General features: G+C 44.6%; 1 protein-coding gene across 2 annotated transcripts in view; it reads left to right on the forward strand.

The window, feature by feature from the left end:
- The window catches only part of dzip1l (DAZ interacting zinc finger protein 1-like), a 123,910-nt gene extending 101,352 nt beyond the window's left edge, over positions 1–22,558 (forward strand). The window contains exon 18 of one of the 2 annotated variants that reach the window (XR_013497440.1): positions 22,396–22,455. Coding sequence is in view for 1 of the 2 variants with exons in the window: in XM_078209238.1 (XP_078065364.1) it covers positions 22,396–22,487 (92 nt within the window). In the remaining variant the exon portion in view is untranslated. Of the gene's footprint in view, positions 1–22,395 lie in introns of both variants that reach the window. The other variant, XM_078209238.1, reaches the window with a different exon arrangement.
- Positions 22,559–23,974: the final 1,416 nt, after the last annotated feature.

Here is a 23,974-nt window from a genome sequence, read left to right on the forward strand (position 1 = left end):
CGTTTGTGGGTTCAAGTTCTGTTCTAGAGACTTGAGTCGAAAATCCAGATTGACTCTCCAGTGCAGTACAAAGGGAGTGCTGCATTGTTGCAGGAACCATATTTTGAATGAAAGCTGAAGAACTGAGATCCTATCTGGACCCTCAGATAGATGACATAAAAGATCCCATGGAACTATTTGAAGAAGAGCGGGACAAGTCTTCTGGTGCCATTGCCAACACTAATCTTTCAATCAACACCCATAAACCTGATAATCTGGTCATTTAGTTTGTTACAATTATTGAACATTGCAATGTACAAATTGGCTGCTGTATTTGGCTGCATTGCAATGCTTCAGCAGTACTTTATTGGCTTTGAAGCACTTTGCGCATCTTAAGAACAGGAAAATTGCTTTATATCAAACTCCTTTTTGTGTTTTTAAAACATCTGATTTTTTTTTGTTCTCTTTCTTTGAACTTCCTTATGTTGTGCTGTCCCATATTTTCTTCTTTCTTTCTGATGCTCAAAAGAGATAACCACATTGCTCAGTACAATAACATTCTTGCTTCCAAATCAGGTGGGTTTTGGACCTGAGACTGTAATGCATTATCCTGACTGGCACTTGAGTGCAGTACTGAGGGAATGCTGTGCTGTCAGAGATTCCATCTTTTTGGGTTAAATGTTAAATCAAGGCCCTTCTGCCTGCCCATGTGGAAGTTAAAGGCCATCTTGAGAGAACAACAAAGGAGAAGCTGAAGGGTCTGAGATTGTGGCCAGAAATTTCCTGTCCGGCTATGGGAATCATAGCTGATGAGGCAAAAAATTTGGCAGACCATTTAAAGGTCTGTTGAGTTCGGGTGGGTATTTCCACGCAGCGTGTGGCCAGAAAACCCTGCCCAGTATCTCATTTCAGGCTGGAAGGAAAAATTGACAAACTGAAAATTAAAGGCATGGATACTTTTTTGGAGAATTCAGTATTTTTCTGAGCAATAGAGACTGCTAGCTTTACGTTTTAAGTTAGACTTATGGTGAAGAACAAAATTAAAGGCCATCATTATAAGATAATCATCAAAAAAATCAAATAGAGAATTCTGAAGAAACGTTTCACCCAGAGAGTGGTAAGAATGTGGAACTCGTTACCACAGGGAGGAGGTGTAGCGACTACTAGGATGGATGCATTTTTGAGACTGTTAAATACCCATACGAGGGAGGAGAGAATAGGGGTTTTTGCTGAATGAATTAGGTGAGGAAGGATATGTTGTATATTCATCAGGTTTCTGAATATTATGTTTATCTCAGAGCAATGTAGAGGTGGATCTAGATCTAAATATTCATTTATAATAATTCAAAACATCTCAGAATTTACAGGATTTCCAAAACACACGGTCTTTCCTAGATCCTTTCTGGAATATTCAGTAGTGTCAGCTCTCTTGCTTCACTCACAGGCTTAAGCAATCAAGCAAGTGTACAAGAATCAATGAACCAGTCTAACCTATCAAACATGGTGTCCTGCCATCTCTGGGTGTCCTGCCGTCTCTTGGTGTCCTGCTGTCTCTTGGTGTCCTGCCGTCTCTCGGTGTCCTGCCATATCATTGTTTCTATAGATATTATTGCATCCAGAAATCTTATTTTATCCAGAGGCAGAGGTAGATACATTCTTGACCAATGAGGGAGTCAAAGGTCATTGTGATAGGCAGAAAGTGGAGTTGAGCCAACAGTCAAATCAGCCGTGATCTTATTGAATGGCAGAGCAGGCTCAAGGGGCTGAATGGTCTCTCCTCCTAATGCGTATGTTCATATTCGTTTGTGAATATGAATCTAAATAGGGCAGATGAACCAAGGAACAAATTACTGGAAGTTGTGGCAGGCATTAAGAAGACCATTTTAAAAAAGTGAACTACACACTCAGATTTATTTCTAGGGGATAGAATTGCAAAGTATAAATTGAATTTATGCCAAACTTGTATCAAACCTTGGTTAGAGCACAATTGGAGCATTGTGTTCACTTCTGATCACTATCTTTTGAAAAGGATACGGAGGCACTGTGAAGGGAAGGCATGAGGGGTGACAAAACAGAGTCTTTAAAATCATTAAATAGTTTGATCAAAAAGGCATAGAGAGTGTGTTTCCACTTGTGGGGAAGAGCAAAGCTAGATGTCATCAATGTAAGATAGTCACCAAGAAACCCAATAGGGAATTCAGGAGAAACCTCTTTACCCAGAGAGTGGTGCGAATGTAGAAGTTGCTACACCAGGATATAGTTAAGGCAAATGATACAGTTGCATTTAAAGGGAAGCTTGATAATCATATGTGGGGGAAGGAATGGATGTTTAAGTTGATTGAGTTAGATGGGCAATGGGAGAAATTTTGAGCAGAGCTTTGAACACTCAGATGGACTGATCGAGCAGAACTGCCTGTTTCGATGCTGTATCTTCAGTGTAATTCTAGGGAATTTCATGGTGCCTCGTTATCTCATTGTGACTGGCCATCCTGCTGCACCCAACCTTCTCATTTTATTCTGTCAGCTCACTTTGCATTGTCATCTCATTGCACCTGACTAATTCGATGTGTTTGGTCATTTCATTGTATTTGGCCATACCGTTGTGCCAAGCCACCATGTTCTAACAAGCCATCTTGTCATGTTGAGACTAGGGGGCAGCACGGTGGCACAATGGTTAGCACTGCTGCCCTACAGCGCCAGGGACCTGGGTTCGATTCCTGGCTTGGGTCACTGTTTTTGCAGAGTTTGCACATTCTCCCCGTGTCTGCGTGGGTTTCCTCTGGGTGCTCTGGTTTCCTCCCATAGTCCAAAGATAGGTGGATTGACCATGCAAAATTGCTCCTTAGTGTCAGGGGGACTAGCTAAGGTAAATGCATGGGGTTATGGGGGTAGGGCCTGGGTGGGATTGTTGCCAGCGCAGGCCTGATGGGCCGAATGGCCTCCTTATGCACTGTAGGATTCTATGATTCTATGAGACCTCTCATTGCTTGCAACATTGTGTGCAGATACTTCATTGTGCCCAGTCATATCATCAGGCCCAGCAACACCATTCTTCACAGCCATCGTATGGCCAGCCACCTCCTATGACCAGCATTTTTATTGTCCTTGTCAGCTCACTGTCTCTGTTCAACTCATTTTATGATGTGGAGATGCCGGCGTTGGACTGGGGTAAACACAGTAAGAAGTTTGACAACACCAGGTTAAAGTCCAACAGGTTTATTTGGTAGCAAAAGCCACACAAGCTTTCGGACAACTCATTTTAGCCATTTGTCTCATTGTCTCGAACTATCCCATTGTGCCGAATTCTCTCTCTGTATCCAGACATCTCATGATGCATAAGATAAAGGTGCATGGCGTTACGGGTAATGTATTAACATGGATAGAGGATTGGTTAACTAACAGAAATAAAGCAAAAAGTGGAGATAAAAGGGTGTTTTCCTGATTGGTGATCAGTGACTAGTGGTGTGCCTCAAGGATCAGTGTTGGGACTGCAATTGTTTACAATTTACATAGATGATTTGGAGTTGATTTGGACCAAGTGTACTGTGTCAAAATTTGCAGATGACACTAGGATGAGCGGCAGAGCAAAGTGTGCAGAGGACACTGAATGTCTGCAAAGGGATATAGATAGTTTAAATGAGTGGGCAAGGGTCTGGCAGATGGAGTACAATGTTGGTAAATGCGAGGTCATCCATTTTGGTAGGGATAACAGGAAAATGGACTATTATTCAAATAGTAAAAAATTGCAGCATGCTGTTGTGCAGAGGGACCTGGGTCCTTGTGCATGAATCACAAAACGTTGGTTTGCAGGTGCAGCAGGTAATTAAGAAGGCAAAGGAATTTTGTCTTTCATTGCTAGAGGGAAGGAGTTTAAAAACAGGGAGGTTATGTTGCAGCTGTATAAGGTGCTGTGAGGCCACACCTGGAGTACTGTATACAGTTTTGGTCTCCTTACTTGAGAAAGGATATACTGGCACTGGAGGGGGTGCAGAGGAGATTCACTAGGTTGATTCCGGAGTTGAGGGTTGGCTTATGAGGACAGACTGAGTAGACTGTGACTATACACATTGGAATTTAGAAGAATGAGGGGGGATCTTATAGAAACATATAGAATTATGAAGGGAATGGATAAGATAGAAGCAGGGAGGTTGTTTCCACTGGCAGGTGAAATCAGAACTAGGGGGCATAGCCTCAAAGTAATGGGGGGGGGGCAGATTTAGGGCTGAGTTGAGGAGAAACTTCTTCACACAAAGGGTTGTGAATCTGTGGAATTCCCTGCACAGTGAAGCAGTTGAGGCTACCTCATTGAATGTTTTTAAGGCAATGATAGATAGATTTTTGAACAATAAAGGAATTAAGGGTTATGGTGAGCAGGCGAGTAAGTGGAGCTGAGTCCACAAAAAAGATCAGCCATGATCTTATTGAATGGCAGAGCAGGCTAGAGGGGCCAAATGGCCTACTCCTGCTCCTAGTTCTTATGTTCTTATGAGCCATGGCATTTTGTGGCGTCATTTCCTTGTGTGAAGTAATTCAGTTGTACTCAACCATCTCAGGTTGTCCCCATTCATCTCATTGTAGTCATCCATCTTGTTATATCCTGTCATATCTTTCTGCCCAGCCATCTCATTTTGCTCATTCATCACTGTTATGTATTTAAAGTGATTACATCTCTGCTGGTATGATGCCACGTGATCTGTAGTGACGTAAGCAGAGGATTCTCAGACTTTTGGGGTTCTTCCATCTTGGACTTGGAACAAGCAACATCTCTTAAATAAACTTGCATTGTGTTTGACTTTAACCCACAAGAGTGGCACCTCATTACTTTTCTCTTTATGGTAACTCCCCGTCGATACGTAACAATCTCAATTCAGGCAAATCATTTTGCAAAGTCTCTCTCCTGATGTGCAACCATCCCATTGTCTTTAGCCATCGCTTTATGCTCAGTCATCTCAATTTCTCCATTAACCTCACTGCCCCAACCATCCGAGTGTGTTCAACGTTATTCATCCATATCTCATTGCCCCCATCCATTATAATATCCATTGATACATGGACACTGGAGCATTGTCAGAGAAAGAGGTCCTCTCCACACTTTGCTTCCAAGAGAGCAGGCATTCGATGCTGGGCTCCTCCCTCTCCACTCACAGCTACAGGGTGGGAGGTACCTTTATGAGTTTATTTTCCTCTGCTATGTGATTTACTTAGATTCAGTCAGTTGCCACATTTAATCTGAGATCAACTGATGGATGAACAGTGCAGTATTTGGTGAACTCTGCTTCATACCCAGGGGGAAAACACAGTAAAAGGGTGAAATAGGAATGCTGGTCTGAATCGGTATTGAATACTTTAAAATGGAACTCCAATAATATGGGGAAATAAGAATACTGGTTCGAACTGTGTTTTTTTTCTGAGTAGGAAGAGCTGACAGCAAAGGATCAAGAAGCAACACCACCATAAATAACACAAGCCAGATATCTCTGTAGTAACTGTCCTGACACTCTGATCCAGCTTAAAACCTTCCCCAAAAAAGAAGGTTCTTAATGGAGTTTGATAGCAAGAATGAAGCATGGCAATAGAACCTAAATGGCACAGTTTTAAACTGTGGAATGTGTACACACATCTTTGAAGATGGCAGGAAAAGTTGAGAAAGCTGTGAAAAGAATTCTGCCAGATCCAAGTTTTTAGAACTAGAGGCATAGAATTCAAAAGGAAGGAAGTATGCTAAACCGGCCTAACAACACCAGTCAGGCCCCAGCAACACCAGTCAGGCCCCAGCAACACCAGTCAGGCCCCAGCAACACCAGTCAGGCCCCAGCAACACCAGTCAGGCCCCAGCAACACCAGTCAGGCCCCAGCAACACCAGTCAGGCCCCAGCAACACCAGTTTAGATTCAGTTGAAACATAGGCGGGATTCTCCGGCCTCGCTCGCCCAGAAACTGGAAAATCCCGCTGGAAGTCAACAGACCTTTCCATGGTCCGTCCCTCGCCCGCTCCAATTCCAGCGGCGGGCGGACGGCAAAATTCACCCTAAATTCTCCAATCCTGGATGCCAAACTTTAGGGTGTCAAGGTAGAAGAGATTTACCAGAAAAATATCTGGTTTTCAGATATGTGGGGAGACTGGAGAAGCTGGGATGGTTCTCCTTAGAGGTGAAAGGAAGATTTAATAGTGGTGTTCGAAATTATGATGTATCTTGATAGAGTAAGGGGAAACTGGCAGATGGCTCTCTCACCAGATGACGCAAATTTAAGATGAGCAGAGGCAAGATGTGGAACAAATATTTTATGCAATGAGTCATTTTGCTCCAGAATACACTGCCTGAAGGGATGTTGGAAGCAAATTCAATGCTGAGTGGATCCAGAGATGAAGGGTTATGAGTGAATCCGGAGGTGAAACTCCATGCCCAAAATGTTGAACCTCTTTTTCAGTTGCCATGAGCCTTTCATACTTTGTACTTTTACATCGGCTGTGTTCCCCCCACCCCCCTTTTAATCTCTCTTTTTTTGCTTGTATTTCCTATTCAGTTGGTTAATAGAAACCTTTCTTTATTGAAACTATTCCTAGCTGAAGTCTGCAAATTTTTAATCGAGCTTGAGTAAATACGATGATCTTCAGTTGGAGAAAAACAATACCTTTCAAGTTCAGGCCTATAAATTCAGGCCTCCTGCTGATAAGAATACACATTTAACAGCATTGGATATACATACCCGTACCTCCTAGTACCAGGCGAGTAAGGTGGATCCAGGGTAGAAATTATAATCAAACACCTGAACCTGTGATAGGCAGATTTCACCTTACTATGCAATGGTAAACATGGCAGTTATAAATGAAGATAAACCTGTTGCTAAGCAATAAAGGAAAATGGGCTTGTGTACTTTTTCCATGAGTGTGCACACCTGCTTCAATTTAATGTTCAGCCCTTGTTTAAAAAAAAGCCTTTAGGCTCTCAGTGGTTTCTGAGTCACCAACTAAAAGGCAATTAATTACTTGAAATTCAACCAGATTGGAGTAATTAAACTTACGTCCAAGAACTTTCTCCCCTCTTCCCCAAAGCTAATGCTGTGGGGACAATGACTCAAGTCCCACCATGGCAGCTGGTGGAATTGAAAGCAAGTCATAGTTATATTGACAATTATTGATTGGCAGAAGGAAATTTGCCATCCTTACCCGGTCTGGCCTGCCTGTGACTCTAAACCCACAGCAATGTGGTTGACTCTTAACTTCCCTCTCAGGTGGCCTGGCAAGCCACTTGGTTTAAAGGAAATGAGGGTGGGCATCAAATGCTGGCCATGCCCACATCCCATGAAAAAATAAAGGAAGAAATAGACTTTCAACTGGTTTATCTCCTGTTACAATCTCCCTTTCCTTCATTTCTCCCCTCCTCCATCTCAAGCCTGCAAATTCCCATTGCTGCTGATTTAATATTACACACTGTTCTTCTCCCAACTATCTTAACTCCCAGCAACGTAGAGGATGCCATTGCATCAGAACACCAAAGGCTGGATCTTCGTGGAGGAGGCGGTAAACATCCCGACCTGGCAGACCCATTTCCATTAAAAAGGCCCCCACTTGCCATCTTTTTGTGGTGGGGAGGCAGAGACGGGATGGAGTTTGGCCTCCTGGAGGCAGACTCACCATTCTCATAGACTGAGGTGACTAGGGAGGCAGGTAGATGGTGAGGCCAGCAGGCTAGAACAGCGACCTCTTCCAAGGACACAGACCCAATTTTTCTGGTGATGTGAGAGCCATCGATCCCTCTCCCCTCACCACCCCATGCACCCCTCTGTGGCCCCTTGTATACCCTCCTCTCAGCCCCTCAACCTCTCATAGCCCCATGTTCCTTAATATTTCCCATGCTCCCTCATTTCTTCCTTTCTCCTCATTTCCCCCATCCTTCCATGTCACCCATGTATCCTTCATACTCATTCACATCGGCTAGATCTCAGGAGCCATGTATTTAAAATAGAAAAAAGTAAAAATTAAACTTCCAACAATCTAAAAGAGCTCTCACTCAAAAAACCTCTGATTTAAAAAAAAACGTATTCATAAAATCCATTTAAAAAACATAAATCCCCTCAAGTGGTTGTAAAATAAACGTCAATTTCACAAACCATATCAAATGCAGATAATCCTTTAATAACCTCTTAATACTGTTGATTAAAATATGAACACAGTGCCCCTGCAGAGATAAGTGAGTGGATCTGGAGCTATTAAAACTCAGCCAAGCATTCATAATAAGCTGAGTTGTAATGACAAACCATGGGAAGTGTAAACAATGGCGTCCAGTGAAAGGGAAAAAACATCGGGTAATTTTTCTAAGTTATACCAGATGTTTGATCAATCAAAGCAGCCCAGAGGGGTCAATTCTGTGGCTCCATTTGCTGTGGACACAAATCACGTTATGGCCACTAATGCTCACAAGAGGGTCATATTGGGATTTGTGCCAGGGAGGTTTGAGATTCTCCCCTACCAGTGACATAATGAGGCTTATGCCCAATGAAATTTGATTTGATTTGATTTATTACTGTCGCATACAGTGAAAAGTATTGTTTCTTGCGTGCTATACAGCCAAAACATACCGTTCATAGAGAAGGAAACGAGAGAGTGCAGAATGTAGTGTTACAGTCATAGCTAGGGTGTAGAGAAAGATCAACTTAATGCAAGGTAAGTCCATTCAAAAGTCTAGTAGCGGCAGGGAAGAAGCTGTTCTTGACTCGGTTGGTACGTGACCTCAGATTTTTGTATCTTTTTCCCGAAGGAAGAAGGTGGAAGAGAGAATGTCCAGGGTGCGTGGGTGTGAATCTGATTTCTATCAATTAAAATATATTTATATATGCAGAAATGACTTTACACTGTAGCTTCTGGGTACCCCATATGTTTCTCCCACCCCTCCCCCACCCCCCCTCCCCCACATCTCTGCTGGCAGAAACCAGTTATGATGACCATTCTGGGAACTCCGAGGTGGTGGGGAAAATGGCTGGGCCCTGCCTGGAGTGGGTCCTCTAGAAAACTCCATTGGGGGCTTCCCATTATGGCGGGGGATAGGGTGGTGCCTGCATTGGTGAGGAGGGTCTGTGATGTCCCGATGCCAGCGATGATGGGGGAGGTGGGCCTTTAACTACAATTTGAGATTGGGATGCCCTTAACAAATGGCACCCCAATCTCTGTGGACTGGGCCTTGCCGATATCTTTAGGCCCCGTCCCTCAAGAATGACGGTGCAAAACACGCCTCCCCTGCTTTTCTTTCATAAAGCGCCAGAAGATCTGGAGAAACTGCTTCTTTGAGACTTTCAGTCAGAACCTGACACTTTGCCAATCTTTGGGAAAATTCTGCCAGGTAGGGGCTTTTATTTTCTCAAGTGAAATCTGCTGAATTTTCTTTTCATTTTTAAAGAATTTTTGGCATTAAAATCATTCCAGATCCTAAATAGTGCTTTTTTCAGTTTTGAATGCACAAGGGCTCTTTACCAAATGGAAAAACACTGCTTGGGATTTCTAGTTTATTATTATTAATGGTCAAACTTATCTTTGCAGAACAGAGTCATATAATCAAACACTTCAATAAAACACATCATCTTATGATGCAGCTTCTAACAATTGTAAGAACATCTATTTTTGTATTTAAAGACTGTCAATGAATGAAATTCAGGAGCAGGCGACTGTTTTGTTTTGGGACAGGGTTTTCCCCGTGGCGCTGGGATCCTCTGGGCATGAGCCACGTCGACTTACTGAAGGGGCACTCAAGTTTTGGGCAGTGTGGTTTCAACTGCCCACCGCACAATGGAGCTGGCAAGGGCAAAACATACTCGGGCTCATCCCCTGCTGGTAAAAACTGCTGGAATTGGGAATGGGCACAAGATACCCAGAATCTGGTCCAGCCTGCCACTTTTACTGGAGCATGGTGGAATATGAGGGGCATTGAGCTGATATATAGGGAATGTGAAAGGGCATTGAAGGGGGATGGGGAATATGAGGGGACCTTGAGGGGGTATGTAGAACGTGATAGGACATTAAGGAGGTATGTGGAATGTGAAAGGACATTGCTGGGGTGTGGGGATGTGAAAAGGCATTGAGTTGCCAAACGTCCAGGCCTAAGTCTGCCACTCCCATTCCCACGATTCTCCACTCTCTGAGTATTCCAGCACTTCCTGTTTTTATTACAGATTTCCAGCATTTCCGCAGTATTTGGCTTTTATTTTTGTATTTACTCCACAGTTTGGGTAGGGTTGGATATCGGAGTTATAAATCAATTGCTTCACACCCACGCTGTGCTGTAATTGTGTTGTTCTAATAGTCAATCATTAACACATGTAAAAGTCTGTTCGCAAAAATCAAACTGTACAGGATTGGAAGCAACTTTGCAATATGGGTTAGAAATTGGTTGGAAGATTGGAGACAGCGAGTCAGAGTAAAGTATGGGTGTTTACAGCATTTGTTGCCCATCCCTAATTCCCTTGAACTGAGGGGCTTGATAGGTAATTTCAGAGGGCACATTTCCTTCCCTAAAGGGCATTGGTGAACGAGATGGATTTTGTTGTTATGGTCATTGTTATTGAGACTAGCTTTCAATTCCAGATTGATTAATTCAGTTAAATCCCACCAGCTGCCATGATGGGATTTGAACCCATGTCACTATGATATTAATCTGGGCCTCTGGATTACTAGTGCAGTGACATTACCACTGCTAACACAATAGCACTGTCTTTGAGGTGAATAATAACGATACATTTAGGGGGAGGCTCTATAACAATATGAGTGAGCAGGAAATAGATCATTGGTGGGCGACCTGCGGTCCGGAGGCCACATGCGGCCCATCTGGGTTCTGAGTGCGGCCCAAGAGACATTTTGAAGACTGTTGCCCACACGCAGAGTTGCACATTCCACTGATTTCCGTCTGTGTAGTGATACACGTGTAAAGCAAGGGCAAGTGAAGTGAGGTGCTTGCTGATTGCTCGCAACGTGCGCTCTCCGTGTCCAAAATGTAAATATTTCTTTTGCTTTTATCATTTGAAGTTGATAATTCTATTAATATATAAACAATTAAGCATTTGCTATAACTTACAAAATATTTAGCGTGTATTAAATGTATTTAATCTTATTCATGGGGTCATGGTTAGTGAACAAGCCTGATATCAATCTTGTGACCCACTGACTTGAAGGAGGGCCATGCGCCCCACTCATTAGCCGAGGTTGTCCATCACTGGAATAGACGGTTATTCTGCCAGAGACAGATGAGTAAGGATGGGAGGAGTGGCGATGGGGTGGAAGGGAGGCGGGGCGTAACCACCATACACCAACACGGACCCTATGGACCAAGTGGCCTGTTTCTGTCTTCTACAGTTCAATGTAAAACAGTTAACGTAATTTTACCTTTATCTGAAGAGGCTGAATATGAAGGGGAATAATTAATGCTTCAGTTGTATAGAGTCTTGTTTATACCCCACCAGAAGTACTGCATTCAGTTTTGGGAATCCACATCTGAAGAAGGAGGGGGTTACCTTACAGATTCACCAGCAGAATGCCAGGACTAAATAATGGGGACCGGTTGCATCAATGTGGCTTAGGTTCCTTTAAATATTGACGATGGAGCAGTCATCAGATCAAAGTGCTTAAAATGCTGAAAGGATTCTAAAGGTGCAGAGAGATAATTTCTTCTGGCAAATGAATCAGAACAAAGGGGCACCATCTTACTTAGATTTAAAATAAGGGACAGAAGCTTTAGAGGGGATGTGAGGAAAACATTTTTCATCCAAAAGATGGAGGGAATCTGGAACTCGCTGCCTGAAAGGGTGGTGGAGACAGAGACCCTCATAACATTTAAGAAGTATTTAGATGTGCACTTGCAATGCCAAGGCACACAAGGATATGGGCCAAGTGCAGAAAATGAGAATAAAATTAATAGGTGGTTCAGATGCAATGGGTTGAAGGGCCTTTTTCAGTGCTGTATACCTCTATAACTCTATGAGAGCCAGGACATTCAGGAACGACACTGGAAAGCACTCCCACACTCACTCTCTCTCTCTCTTATGGCTGATGTAGATATAGAGCAATAAGTATAATTTTACATTCTAGAGGTTAAAGGTGGATATTTGCTTTAGAAATGGAGGAGTACATCATTGTGATGTCTCTCTCCTAGGTGTCAATTAGGCATTGAATTATTATGATTAATTATCTATTTTGGCTGACCAGGATAGCACAATGGAGAGCTTTTAATTGTCCAACTATGCATCAAGTTACCATTTCTGCCATGGTTTGTGCAGGTGTGGTTTAAGGTTGCCCATGAATTTCATTGGCGCTCCTGGAGGGTTAAAGCATCGTAGCAAGTGGATGGGAGAAGAATGTGCACCAGCACAGCAGCCAGGGTGTTGGATTTAAGAATATTTAAGAATATCAGTAATATGCAGCATTGTATGCAGAATTCAGTAGGACATTAGCAAGCCAAATGTGGCTACTTTTCATCCATCCCTTTGTACAGTACTCTACTCAGCTAGAGTACACAAGGGTTGTCACCGATGTCCGAAGCACTGATGGTGTTCGCTGGTTTGTGTTTGCCAATATCTGGACCAGCTTGACCCTGGTCTCTGTTTTGGTGGCTTTCTTCAGGTGGTCATGGGTGATTAACATGCAGTCCAGCTTCACTTCGAAATAGCTCAGAGTGGGGGTCATATTGCACATTATTGTCACAGAAGGTAACTTTCAGGGTGCGCATAGCTTTCCTGTTATCCAGAAGGAATGCAGAGGCTGTCGTTTAGTGGGGCATTGGCTTGGCTTCTATTTCCTGAAATATTCCTCTCTGGTGTTTCGTTCTTCGTAAAAGATGAACTCAAGGTGGTTGAAGGTGACTTTGTTGCCAGGGCAAGGCATGTGCATTTATAAATATGCAGGGCTTCACCGGCAACATGTTATCCACAGAGGCACTGAGGAGCACAAATATTAAGCCTTGTGGAAGTCTGCTGTGAAGGAATGAGGGTGAGCCGTCTTTGTCTCAAGTCAATACTTAACTGTCTCATTATTCAGCATTGCCTATTGCTGGAGTAGTGTTTTGAGGCAGGGGGTCAGCCTTGTAAATTTCAGCACCAGTCCCTTAATACAGACCATGTTGTAGGCTGATAACAGGCTTACAAAAAATGTAGCATTGGATTTTCCCGAAAATGTGACCTGAGTGGGAATCGCAAAGGCCAGCACTTTGCTGCAGCTGTCAGAATCTTGCTTGTTCTTCAGGGATCGTTGACTCAGCATACTGCTGATTATCCAGAGGATAATTGCCCTATGGTTTTCCGGGTTGTTGGTCTGCTTGCCCGGTTTGAATATGGCAATGACCATCGTCTCCAACCTGCTTTAGGGATGCATCCCCATTCCATAGTAACGATGTACTATTTCAGCAGCTACTGCAGTAACTTTGAGCTGCATCAATGAAAAGAAAACTCCGGAACATACCATCTCCTCCAACTGCTTTCCCCTTATTACTGTTAAACACTCCTTCCTCTTCATTTGTGCTGATGACTTGGGCTCTTCTGGAGGGATTGAGATTATTATTGTTTGCACTTGATGATGGATTTCTCACTGGGCTTTTCAACTGGTGCAAGCCACAGAAAGTTGCCTTTTTGTGGCTTGCACCAGTTTGGAGGTTTTGAAATGGGGCTGGAGCTCTGGAGCTCTGGAGATCTGACAATCCACCAGATTAGCAGCTCCAGGACAGCTCAAGAACTGTGATGAGAGGGTGTGAAGTCCAGACTGCCAACATATTTGATCGGCACAGTGGTTAGCACTGCAGCCTCACAGCGCCAGGGACCCGGGTTCAATTCCGGCCTTGGGTCACTGTCTGTGTTGAGTTTGCACGTTCTCCCCATGTCTGCATGGGTTTCTTCAGGGTGCTCTGGTTTCTTCCCATATTCCAAAGATGTGCGTGTTAGGTTGACTGGCCATGCTAAATTGCACAGATTGTAAAGATCTTAACAAGATCTTTACAACCTGTGGGCTGGCTGGTTATTCTGCTGGAATAGGCCATGGTCTCTTTCATCCTCCAGAGGGTGTATTCTTCCAGGAAATCCCAAGGGATGCTCTACATGGCAGTGATGGGAAGAGATTGATGAACTGATGATAACATTCTGGTGTTGCAGCGATTTGGATCGCCACTTTCTCAACAGCTTCCCTTTAGCAACCCCAGTTTGTTCTGATCTGGAAGTACTTATTCACGCAGTGTGCTGTAGAAATCTTGAACTTTTGTCTCTAAAAGGCAGAGAATGCAATTGAAATTATCAAGACCGAGTTTGATAGATTGTGAGGTAAAACAGCGTAGGATAGGCAGGTAAATGGGGTTGAGGTGCACGTCAGCTATGATCTAATTGAATGGTGGACAATTCTTAAGGGGCTGAAGAGTCTCCTCCATTAGCTGTGTTATAATTCCCTACTTTACTGGTAAATAGAATTTGAATTCTGCAGCCACTGTGAATCACCACTTTATGATTGAGTCAGAGATTGATTTGGCTGGACTCATATTGCACAATACTAATCATTAAAGTTCTAGATCTTGATTAGTCATCTAAACAGCATTGGAAACCAGTTTGCAGTCAGTCAGTCAGTCAGTCACAGGCCAGTTTTCTCAATGTAGTTTGAGTTCAAACATCCATCCTTCAGTCTATGCAACCCTATCCTTTGGCGTTTTCCCTCTCCATCCCCTTGCCTCGTTACCTCTCTTCCTACCCTCCAAGCCTTTCAAAGGGCAAGTCTTGTCCTTATGATAGATGGTGACATTGAGGCCCACCATCCACCTACATAATAGTCCCATGGACTTTAACCATCTTTTGATATTTTCTAGTGGGGAGGAGAGTGCTATTGCCCCAATGCTATGGCCAACAACATTCGTTAACTAACTGCACAAGGAAATGGATCTGTTGGTGTGTCTCCTGCCCAATGGACTTATTAATTCACTGCTGCCTGCATTTCTCCATTAACTTATTGATCTGTTGGTAAGCCCACTGCTCCAGCAGTTGTTGAATTTGCTGGTATCCGTTACTGCATCGATTTATTCATTATACCTGTGCTCAGCACCCCATTAGGTTATTGATTTGTTCATGTGACTGTTGCTCTATGAATTTATTGATTCCCTCATACCTGCTTGGCTGCATAAGCATTATTAGTCAGTCCAGTCAGTGTGTCAGGAGCCATCTGGTTTCTGCTGAATTCAGCGTGTTTGGTATTCCTATTGTGATATTTGATTAAAACTATTGTGGTCTACTTAAAGTTCTCAGTTTACTCCATTAACTTGAATCCCCATGTTATTCTGGGAGCAGCTTTTGTTATCCACTGTTTAATGTTAGCTCTGGTAAATGCACATTGCAGAAGAATGAATCCAATGCTAGTTTCACCTTATTCAGGCCTGTTAGGCAGAGAGACAAACTCTCCCAGATCATTCCTCTTCACCACACCAGGCAGCCAGTGCTAGACAACTCTGCCTTATATACAATTGAATATAATTAATAAAGCAACCTCCAGGACCTATTCATCTTCTTACCTTCAGTACGTGGGTGTTTAACATTCAGTAAATAACACCTATTAAGTTCTAACATTTTCGATTGCATTCTTTATCCCATTGTTTGAAAACACCCCCAAGATAAAACTTTCCCATGCTGGTCAGGGGATTTTCTGTTGCTCATTGTACAGTGTCACATGGGATTACCAATTTTAAAAAGAATTCAGTGAGCCATCTCCCTCACTTATGCCACACTTCCTATGTCCTTATTGTTTCACTGCTCATTCACTGTGTGTGTGTGTGGGACAGGTGAGCATGTGTGTATGTGTGTGTGTCAGAGCGGAGTGTGTGTGTGTCAGAGCTGAGTGTGTGTGTGTCAGAGCTGAGTGTGTGTGTGTGTCAGAGCTGAGTGTGTGTGTGTGTCAGAGCTGAGTGTGTGTGTGTGTCAGAGCTGAGTGTGTGTGTGTGTGTCAGAGCTGAGTGTGTGTGTGTCAGAGCTGAGTGTGTGTGTGTGTCAGAGCTGAGTGTGTGTGTGTGTCAGAGCTGAGTGTGTGTGTGTGTGTGTGTCAGAGCTGAGTGTGTGTGTGTGTCAGAGCTGAGTGTGTGTGAGTGTGTGTCAGAGCTGAGTGTGTGTGTGTGTGTGTCAGAGCTGAGTGTGTGTGTGTCAGAGCTGAGTGTGTGTGTGTCAGAGCTGAGTGTGTGTGTCAGAGGTGTGTGTGTCAGAGCTGAGTGTGTGTCAGAGCTGAGTGTGTGTCAGAGCTGAGTGTGTGAGTGTGTGTCAGAGCTGAGTGTGTGTGTCAGAGCTGAGTGTGTGTCAGAGCTGAGTGTGTGTGTGTGTCAGAGCTGAGTGTGTGTGTGTCTCAGAGCTGAGTGTGTGTGTGTGTGTCAGAGCTGAGTGTGTGTGTGTGTCAGAGCTGAGTGTGTGTGTGTGTCAGTGGTGAGTGTGTGTGTCAGAGGTGAGTGTGTGTGTCAGAGGTGAGTGTGTGTGTGTCAGAGCTGAGTGTGTGTCAGAGCTGAGTGTGTGTCAGAGCTGAGTGTGTGTGTCAGAGCTGTGTGTGTGTCAGAGCTGAGTGTGTGTGTGTCAGAGCTGAGTGTGTGTCAGAGCTGAGTGTGTGTGTGTGTCAGAGCTGAGTGTGTGTGTGTCAGAGCTGAGTGTGTGTGTGTGTCAGAGCTGAGTGTGTGTGTGTGTCAGAGGTGAGTGTGTGTGTGTCAGAGGTGAGTGTGTGTGTGTGTCAGAGGTGAGTGTGTGTGTGTGTCAGAGGTGAGTGTGTGTGTGTGTCAGAGGTGAGTGTGTGTGTGTCAGAGGTGAGTGTGTGTGTCAGAGGTGAGTGTGTGTGTGTGTCAGAGGTGAGTGTGTGTGTGTGTCAGAGGTGAGTGTGTGTGTGTGTCAGAGGTGAGTGTGTGTGTGTGTCAGAGGTGAGTGTGTGTGTGTCAGAGGTGAGTGTGTGTGTCAGAGCTGAGTGTGTGTGTGTCAGAGGTGAGTGTGTGTGTCAGAGGTGAGTGTGTGTGTGCTTGTACTTCCTTTGAGTGTCTGAAATGAGAATCCAGCTCTCCAACAGCACTCCCAGTATTAAATGAATTTGAGAGTAAAAGATCAGCATCACTGCTCCAATTAAAATTGACCAAAAGTAGGTAAGACTTATGTATTTCTTGACTAAGAGAACTTTATAATGAACATATACAGAAAAAAAATAGGAAAGACTTCTATGAATTTGTTTTTGAATGTTTGTACCTATTGTGTAATAATCTTTTTACTTTGTGGTTTAATTCTTCAACACAATAAGGATGTTGCTCAGGGTTCCATCTGTACTCTTAGGAATTCAAAAGGGTTCAATGGTTGGAAAAGTCACTTACAGCGAGAGCTGGAACTTCATTATTAATGTTGCAGTCCTGTCACAAATACTTTTCCAATACATGCAAATTTCATGAGTCGTAGTTTCAGAGTTGTAGCGGAAAGGAATGCAATTATCCTCTTAATTTCTCTTTGGTAGTCTGTATTTGCCTCACAATGTGCCAATAATTGTGCTATGTTGATCTAGATGGTGAGGTTACTTCAAAATGCAGCCCCCTCTTGGGAATGAAGAAGCAGTTTGTACATTTTATGGTGCAGAGTCCCTGCCTTTAATACAGTTTCTGACCTCCCACTTGTATTGAAAATGCCACAAGTGGTGTGCTAATGTACGTAACTTTTAAAAATATATTCATGGCTCTGAGCACTGCTGGCTAGGCCAGCATTTATTGCCCTTGAGAAGGTGGTGGTGAGCTGTCGTCTTGAACCGCCCCAGTCCCTGAGGTGTAGGTACACCCACAGTGCTGTTAGAGAGGGAGTTGATGAATTCTGACCCAATGACAGTGAAAGAACGTGATTATATTTCAGGATGGTGAGTGACTTGGAGGGGAGCCTCCAAGGTGGTGGCATTCCCAGGTATCTGCTGTCCTTATCCTTCTAGATGATAGTGGTCATGGTTTTGGAAGATGCTATTGAAGGAACTTTGGTGAATTGCTGCAGTGCATCTTGGACAGTGGCAGCTGTGCCCACCATCTACATCGGTGGTGAAGAGATTGGATAATTACAACAAAACTAAGCAACATAACTTTAGGCAATATTAAAGTTTGTGTGCTGTTCCTTTGCCTGTTGTTGCAATGCTGGTGTTAACCTACTTAAAATAAAGAAGGTAATGCCTCTGTTTAAGTAGCTGACGGTGGAATACCACGTGATCAGGTACGCCGATATTACCAGTGGTTATTTCCAATCTGGTATCTATAGGACAATCAATGATAAATAATAAAACCTGTCTCACCTCGCAGATAACAAAAATTATAACGAGAGTGATTATCTCAATATGTATCCTTGACTCCTTTTGGAGGAGTGGGATAATGCTAGCCTGTCCCTTTGTTACGCGCATAGTTCTTTCTTACTAGTCTTGAGCTTTAACTTAAAAGAGTAGAGAGTGGGTATGAATCAGATATCGCCAGGATAGATCAGCTTGCTTTCTGCGTGGCTTTGTGAGCACTTCCAGTCAGTGAAGGTGTGCCAGGAATGTGGCAATCTCCTTATCACTGTGGTATGTCAGACACTTGCATGCTAAAGAACAAATCTCTCCCTTCTCAAAATGTGTTGGAAAGTTGACACCAGTTTGAAAGGCATGCTAACTTTCATTGTTGGTCAGTATTAGCACGCTTGCCTCCGAATCAGAGGTTTTGTGGGTTCATGTCCCACTGCAGAGACCTGGCCAAAAACAATCTCAGCTGACAGAGTGCTGCACTGTTGGTGTCATCTTTTAGATGAGACATGAAGCTGAGGGCGGGATTTTCCATCCGCTACATGGCATGTCTTGAGGTGGTGGAGGCAGTCTGCCATTGGCCGGCGGCGGAATCTTCCAGTTCCTGCCACTGTCATGGGTTTTCCCATTGTTCGCACCCTCAGCTAACCCCCCCCCATGCCGGGGGGAGTGGGGGTGTCGCCATGGGCTGTATTGAAAGATCCTGATGTGGAGATGCCGGCGTTGGACTGGGGTAAACACAGTAAGAAGTTTAACAACACCAGGTTAAAGTCCAACAGGTTTATTTGGTAGCAAAAGCCACACAAGCCACACAAGCTTTCGAAAGCTTGTGTGGCTTTTGCTACCAAATAAACCTGTTGGACTTTAACCTGGTGTTGTTAAACTTCTTATTGAAAGATCCTGCCAGCGGGAACGGCTGGAAAAATTCTGCCTGAGATGCTGCCTGCTTTCTAAGAGACCAGAACACCAGGCTCTCTCCTGGTGTTCTGGTCAACATCTAGCACTCAACTGAAATAGAGATGATCTATTTATTCATTGCTGTTTGTGGGAGTTTGCTGTGTGTAAAATTGGCTGTTGGATTTCCGACATTACAACAAAAACTTTCAAAAGTGCTTCATTGGCTACAAAGTGCTTTGGGATGAGCTGAGACCACAAAAGGTGCTATATAAATGAACATTTCCTCTCATTATCTTCGTACAGATGGTAAATCATGGCCTCCAAGAATCTCAACCTCCCATCTTCAGCAGAGGTTCCTGGGGAAAGAAAAGGTTGTAAGTTGAAAGGATGGATATTGAAGGCTATGTGAGTGGGAGGCTGAGTGAAACCCTGACAGGGTATTTGTCTTTCCTGTCTCACAGATCAAACAGGAAGAATTAAATGTTGCCATGCAGAGCTAATCTGATTCCCCTGTCTGCCCATAGAAATAATGAGCAAATAATGAGTGGAAATGTTTATCTTGTTCCACCTTTGTAACAGAAACTGCAGGCTTGCCCTCCAGGTGCTTGCCCCAGCCCAGTTCTTGTAATCCCTGGAACATGACACATTCCACCAGATTCCGGTTTGACTGATCCACCTAAAAGAAACATCGGTTGTCCGAGCAGCATTTTGATTAAACATGGTCTCAATGGCCAGCAGGATGGGAACTGTATTATTCAGAAAGCCACAGTGATACACTTAATTTCCTGGGTCCCCTCTTTGGATTTATGTTTAGGGTCCCTTCCAATGCACCCTTGTTTTAGTCAGGCGCCTACCTATGCTGTGTTTGTTGCGGTCCTATGATGTACATAGGACTCCCAAAGGTTCATCGATTGGCACCAAATGAGGCCTGAAACTTATCACTGATTCATGGAGTGAGCGGGGGAATTCGGTGAGTGAGGGAGGAGCTGCTGTTTACCTAAATGAACACTTTGGGGAAATGGTGGTGTGGTGATAATGTGACTGAACGATAATGTCACTAAACTGCACTCACGTGGCACAGCCTAATGTCCTGGGGAACAGAACATGGGTTCAGATATCACTACAACAGCTGGTGGAATTTAAATCCAATTACTAAATCTGGAATATAAAGCTTACGTAAGTAATGATGACCATGCAACTACCACCAATCATTGTAAAATCCCATCTGGTCTGTTAATATCCTTTAAGGAAGGAAATCTGCTGTCCTTAACCTGTCTGACCGACATGTGACTCCAGACCAACAATGATGTGATTGACTCTTGGCTGCCCTGTAACATGGGCTATCAAGCTGCTCACTTTAAAGGCAGGTCAGGATGAGCAACAAATGTTGGCTTTCCCACATCCCATGAAAGACTAAAGAAAAAAAGGTAGATGTCTTGGAAACAGATTTCATAACAGCGTGTGAGAAAGGTGGGTCAGAAAACTGTAACAGGAGCTGAGAATGGGGAACAGGAGACTTGAATGGGGTGAGAATGGGAAACAGGAGACTCTGTACCGGGGCTGACAACAGGGAGCAAGAGACTCTATAACAGGGAGTGAGAATGGGGAACAGGAGACTCTGTAACGGGGGGGTGAGAATGGGGAAAGGAGACCCTGTAACAGGTTGAGAATGGGGAACAGGAGACTCTGTAACGGGGGTGAGAATGGGGAAAGGAGACCCTGTAACAGGTTGAGAATGGGGAACAGGAGACTCTGTAATGGGGGGGGGGGGTGAGAATAGGGAACAGGAGACTCGAACGGGGTGAGAATGGGGAACAGGAGACTCGAACGGGGTGAGAATGGGGAACAGGAGACTCTGTAACAAGGGGTGAGAATGGGAATGGGAGACTCTGTAACAAGGGATGAGAATGGGGAATGGGAGACTCTGTAACAGGGAGTGAGCATGGGGAACAGGAGACTTTGTAACAGGGGGTGAGAATGGGGAACAGAAGACTGTAACGGGGTGAGAATGGGGAATGGGAGACTCTGTAACAGGGAGTGAGAATGGGGAACAGGAGACTTTGTAACAGGGGGTGAGAATGGGAAACAGGAGACTCTGTAACAGGGGGTGAGAATGGGGAACAGGAGACTTTGTAACAGGGGGTGAGAATGGGAAACAGGAGACTGTAATGGGGGTGAGAATGGGGAACAAGAGACTCCATAACAGGGCGTGAGAATGGGTAACATAAGACTCTGTAACATGGGGTGAGTATGAGGAACAGGAGGCTCTGTTACAGGGTTAGAATGGGGGAACAGGAGACTTTGTAACGGGGGTAAGAATAGGGAACAGGGGACTCTATAACAGGGGGTGAGAATGGGGAACATGAGGCTCTGTAACGGGGTGAGAATGGGGAACAGAAGACTCTGTAATGGGGGGAGAATGGGGAACAGGAGACTCTGTAACACGGGGTGAATATGGGAAACAGGAGACTGTAACGGCGGGGGGGGGTGAGAATGGGGGACAAGAGACTCTATAACGGGGGGGAGAATGGGGAACAGGAGACTGTAACGGGGTGAGAATGGGGAACATGAGGTTCTGTAACAGGGGGTGAGAATGGGGAACGGGAGACTGTAACGGGGGTGAGAATGGGGAACGGGAGACTCTGTAATGGGGAGATTGGGGAACAGGAGACTCCGTAACAAGGGGGTGAGAATAGGGTTCAAGAGACTCTGTAACACGGGGTGAGAATGGGGAACAGGAGACTCTGTAACGGGTTGGAGAATGGGAATAGTAGACTCTGTAACAGAATGGGAATGTGGAACAGGAGACCCTGTAACAGGGGGAAAGAATGGGGTATAAGAGACTCTATAACAGGGTGAAAATGGAGAACAGGAGATTCTGTAACGGTGAGAATGGGGAACAGGAGACTCTGTAACGCGGGGAGAATGGAGAACGGAGACTCTGTAAGAGGGCGTAAGAATGGGGAACGGGCGACTCTGTGACAAGGGGTGAGAATGGCATTCGGAGACTCCAGAAGCTCCAAATGGGAGCGGCCATGCTCTGGGAAAATCAAGCGTAAAGTCACTAGTTAATTAGTTGCTGAGTGTTTTCCTCATTTCCTTTCAAAAGACTGGTAATTTTCAGAAGAGTAAGGTGTCATTGGTAGAAGGTTTACTTCAGCACAGCCATGTCTGGCACACTGTGGCTAGTGAGTGGAGGGTAGGACTGATCACCTTCTGTTCAGACCGGAAGGAAATTTGAACTGTCTCTCCTCTTGTTTCAGGGCTGAAGGAGGCAGGCACTGTGACATCATTGAAGAGCAGCAGCTTTGCCACGGTGACGGACATCAGTGATTCTGAGTTGAATTTCCCATGAGTACCGGCGGCTCCTGCTTTGCTCCAGAGAGCTGTTGATGTTCAGCCTCGCTCTTGCAGGGTTTGTTCGTTGTGGACGTATAGGGTTTGTGGACGGTTGTGTAGAACCTCTCTATTAACCTGATAATCCGATTCTTCTGGTTGTCAACTCTGGCTGAGCGAAATCCTAGAGGCCTCATCTGGCTTGGCCTCCAGTCTGCCAGTGCCCCTTCCCAACGCTCTCACCAATGGTCACTCGACCCATCCACTGCCACAGGGTGCCACTTTGCGGCGCCAATTGGAAAACAAACAGATGCCATAGCTGAGTTTGGATGATTATATGATCATAGAATCCCTACAGTGCAGAAGGAGGCCATTCGGACCGTTTGAGTCTGCACCAACCACAATTCCACCCAGGCCCTATTCCCATAACCCCACATATTTTCCCAGCTAATTCCTTGACACTAGGGTCATTTAGCATGGTCAATCAACCTAACCCGCACACCTTTGGACTGTGGGAGGAAACTGGAGCACCCAGAGGAAACCCACGCAGACACAGGGAGAGTGTGCAAACTCCACACAGACAGAGACCTGAGGCCAGAATTGAACCTGGGTCCCTGAAATTGTGAGGCAGCAGTGCTAACCACTGTGCCACCGTGCCGATTCTTTATTGTCAGTCAAACAAACTCTACTGTTTACTCATTCTCTAAATTTTCATAACTGTTAAACATCAGTGTTCAAAGAAGACGATAAAAATAACTGAAGAAATCATAGAAACCCTACAATGCAGAAAGAGGCCATTTGGCCCATCGAGTCTGCACCAACCACAATCCCACCCAGGCCCTACCCCCATATCCCTACATATTTTACCTTGCATTTTGCAGACATGGCCGTTGGGGACACACCCAGAGATTGGTGTGGCAGCACCCGATTGGACTTTATCGATCAGGGTGATCAAGTCCTGATCGGTTGATTGGCAATGGCCAAAAGGAGCGCGAAACCCAACGGGGTATAAAGGGTGCTGCACAACCAAGAATCTCTCTCTCTCTCTGACCCCATGGACGAGCTACAACACCGGTGACCATCGCCAGCAATGACCAGCACGAGGAGAGCCACCACACCCGAGAAGGAAGGAAGTTTACCTTGCATCTATTAAGACTTGCATATATTTGGCACCTTTCCCAATCACCATCCCAAAACACCCCACAGTCAACGAAGGATATGGGGTAAACCTTCTGGGACAGAAATAAGGAGAAATTTCTTCACCCAGAGAATGGTGAGCCTGTGGAATTCACCACCACAGAAAGCAGTTTAGGCCAAAATATTGTATGTTTTCAAGAAGGAGTTAAATATAGTTCTTGGGGTGAAGGGGATCAAAGGATTTGGGGGGAAGGCGGGATCAGGCTATTGAGTTGGATGATCAGCCATGATCATAATAAATGGTGGAGCAGGCTTGAAGGGTGATTGGCTTAACTCTGGCTCCTAGTCTCTATGTTTCTATGCAAGTAC

Source organism: Mustelus asterias, chromosome 3, assembly GCF_964213995.1.
Source record: "Mustelus asterias chromosome 3, sMusAst1.hap1.1, whole genome shotgun sequence".
NCBI classification, from domain to species: Eukaryota; Metazoa; Chordata; class Chondrichthyes; order Carcharhiniformes; family Triakidae; genus Mustelus; species Mustelus asterias.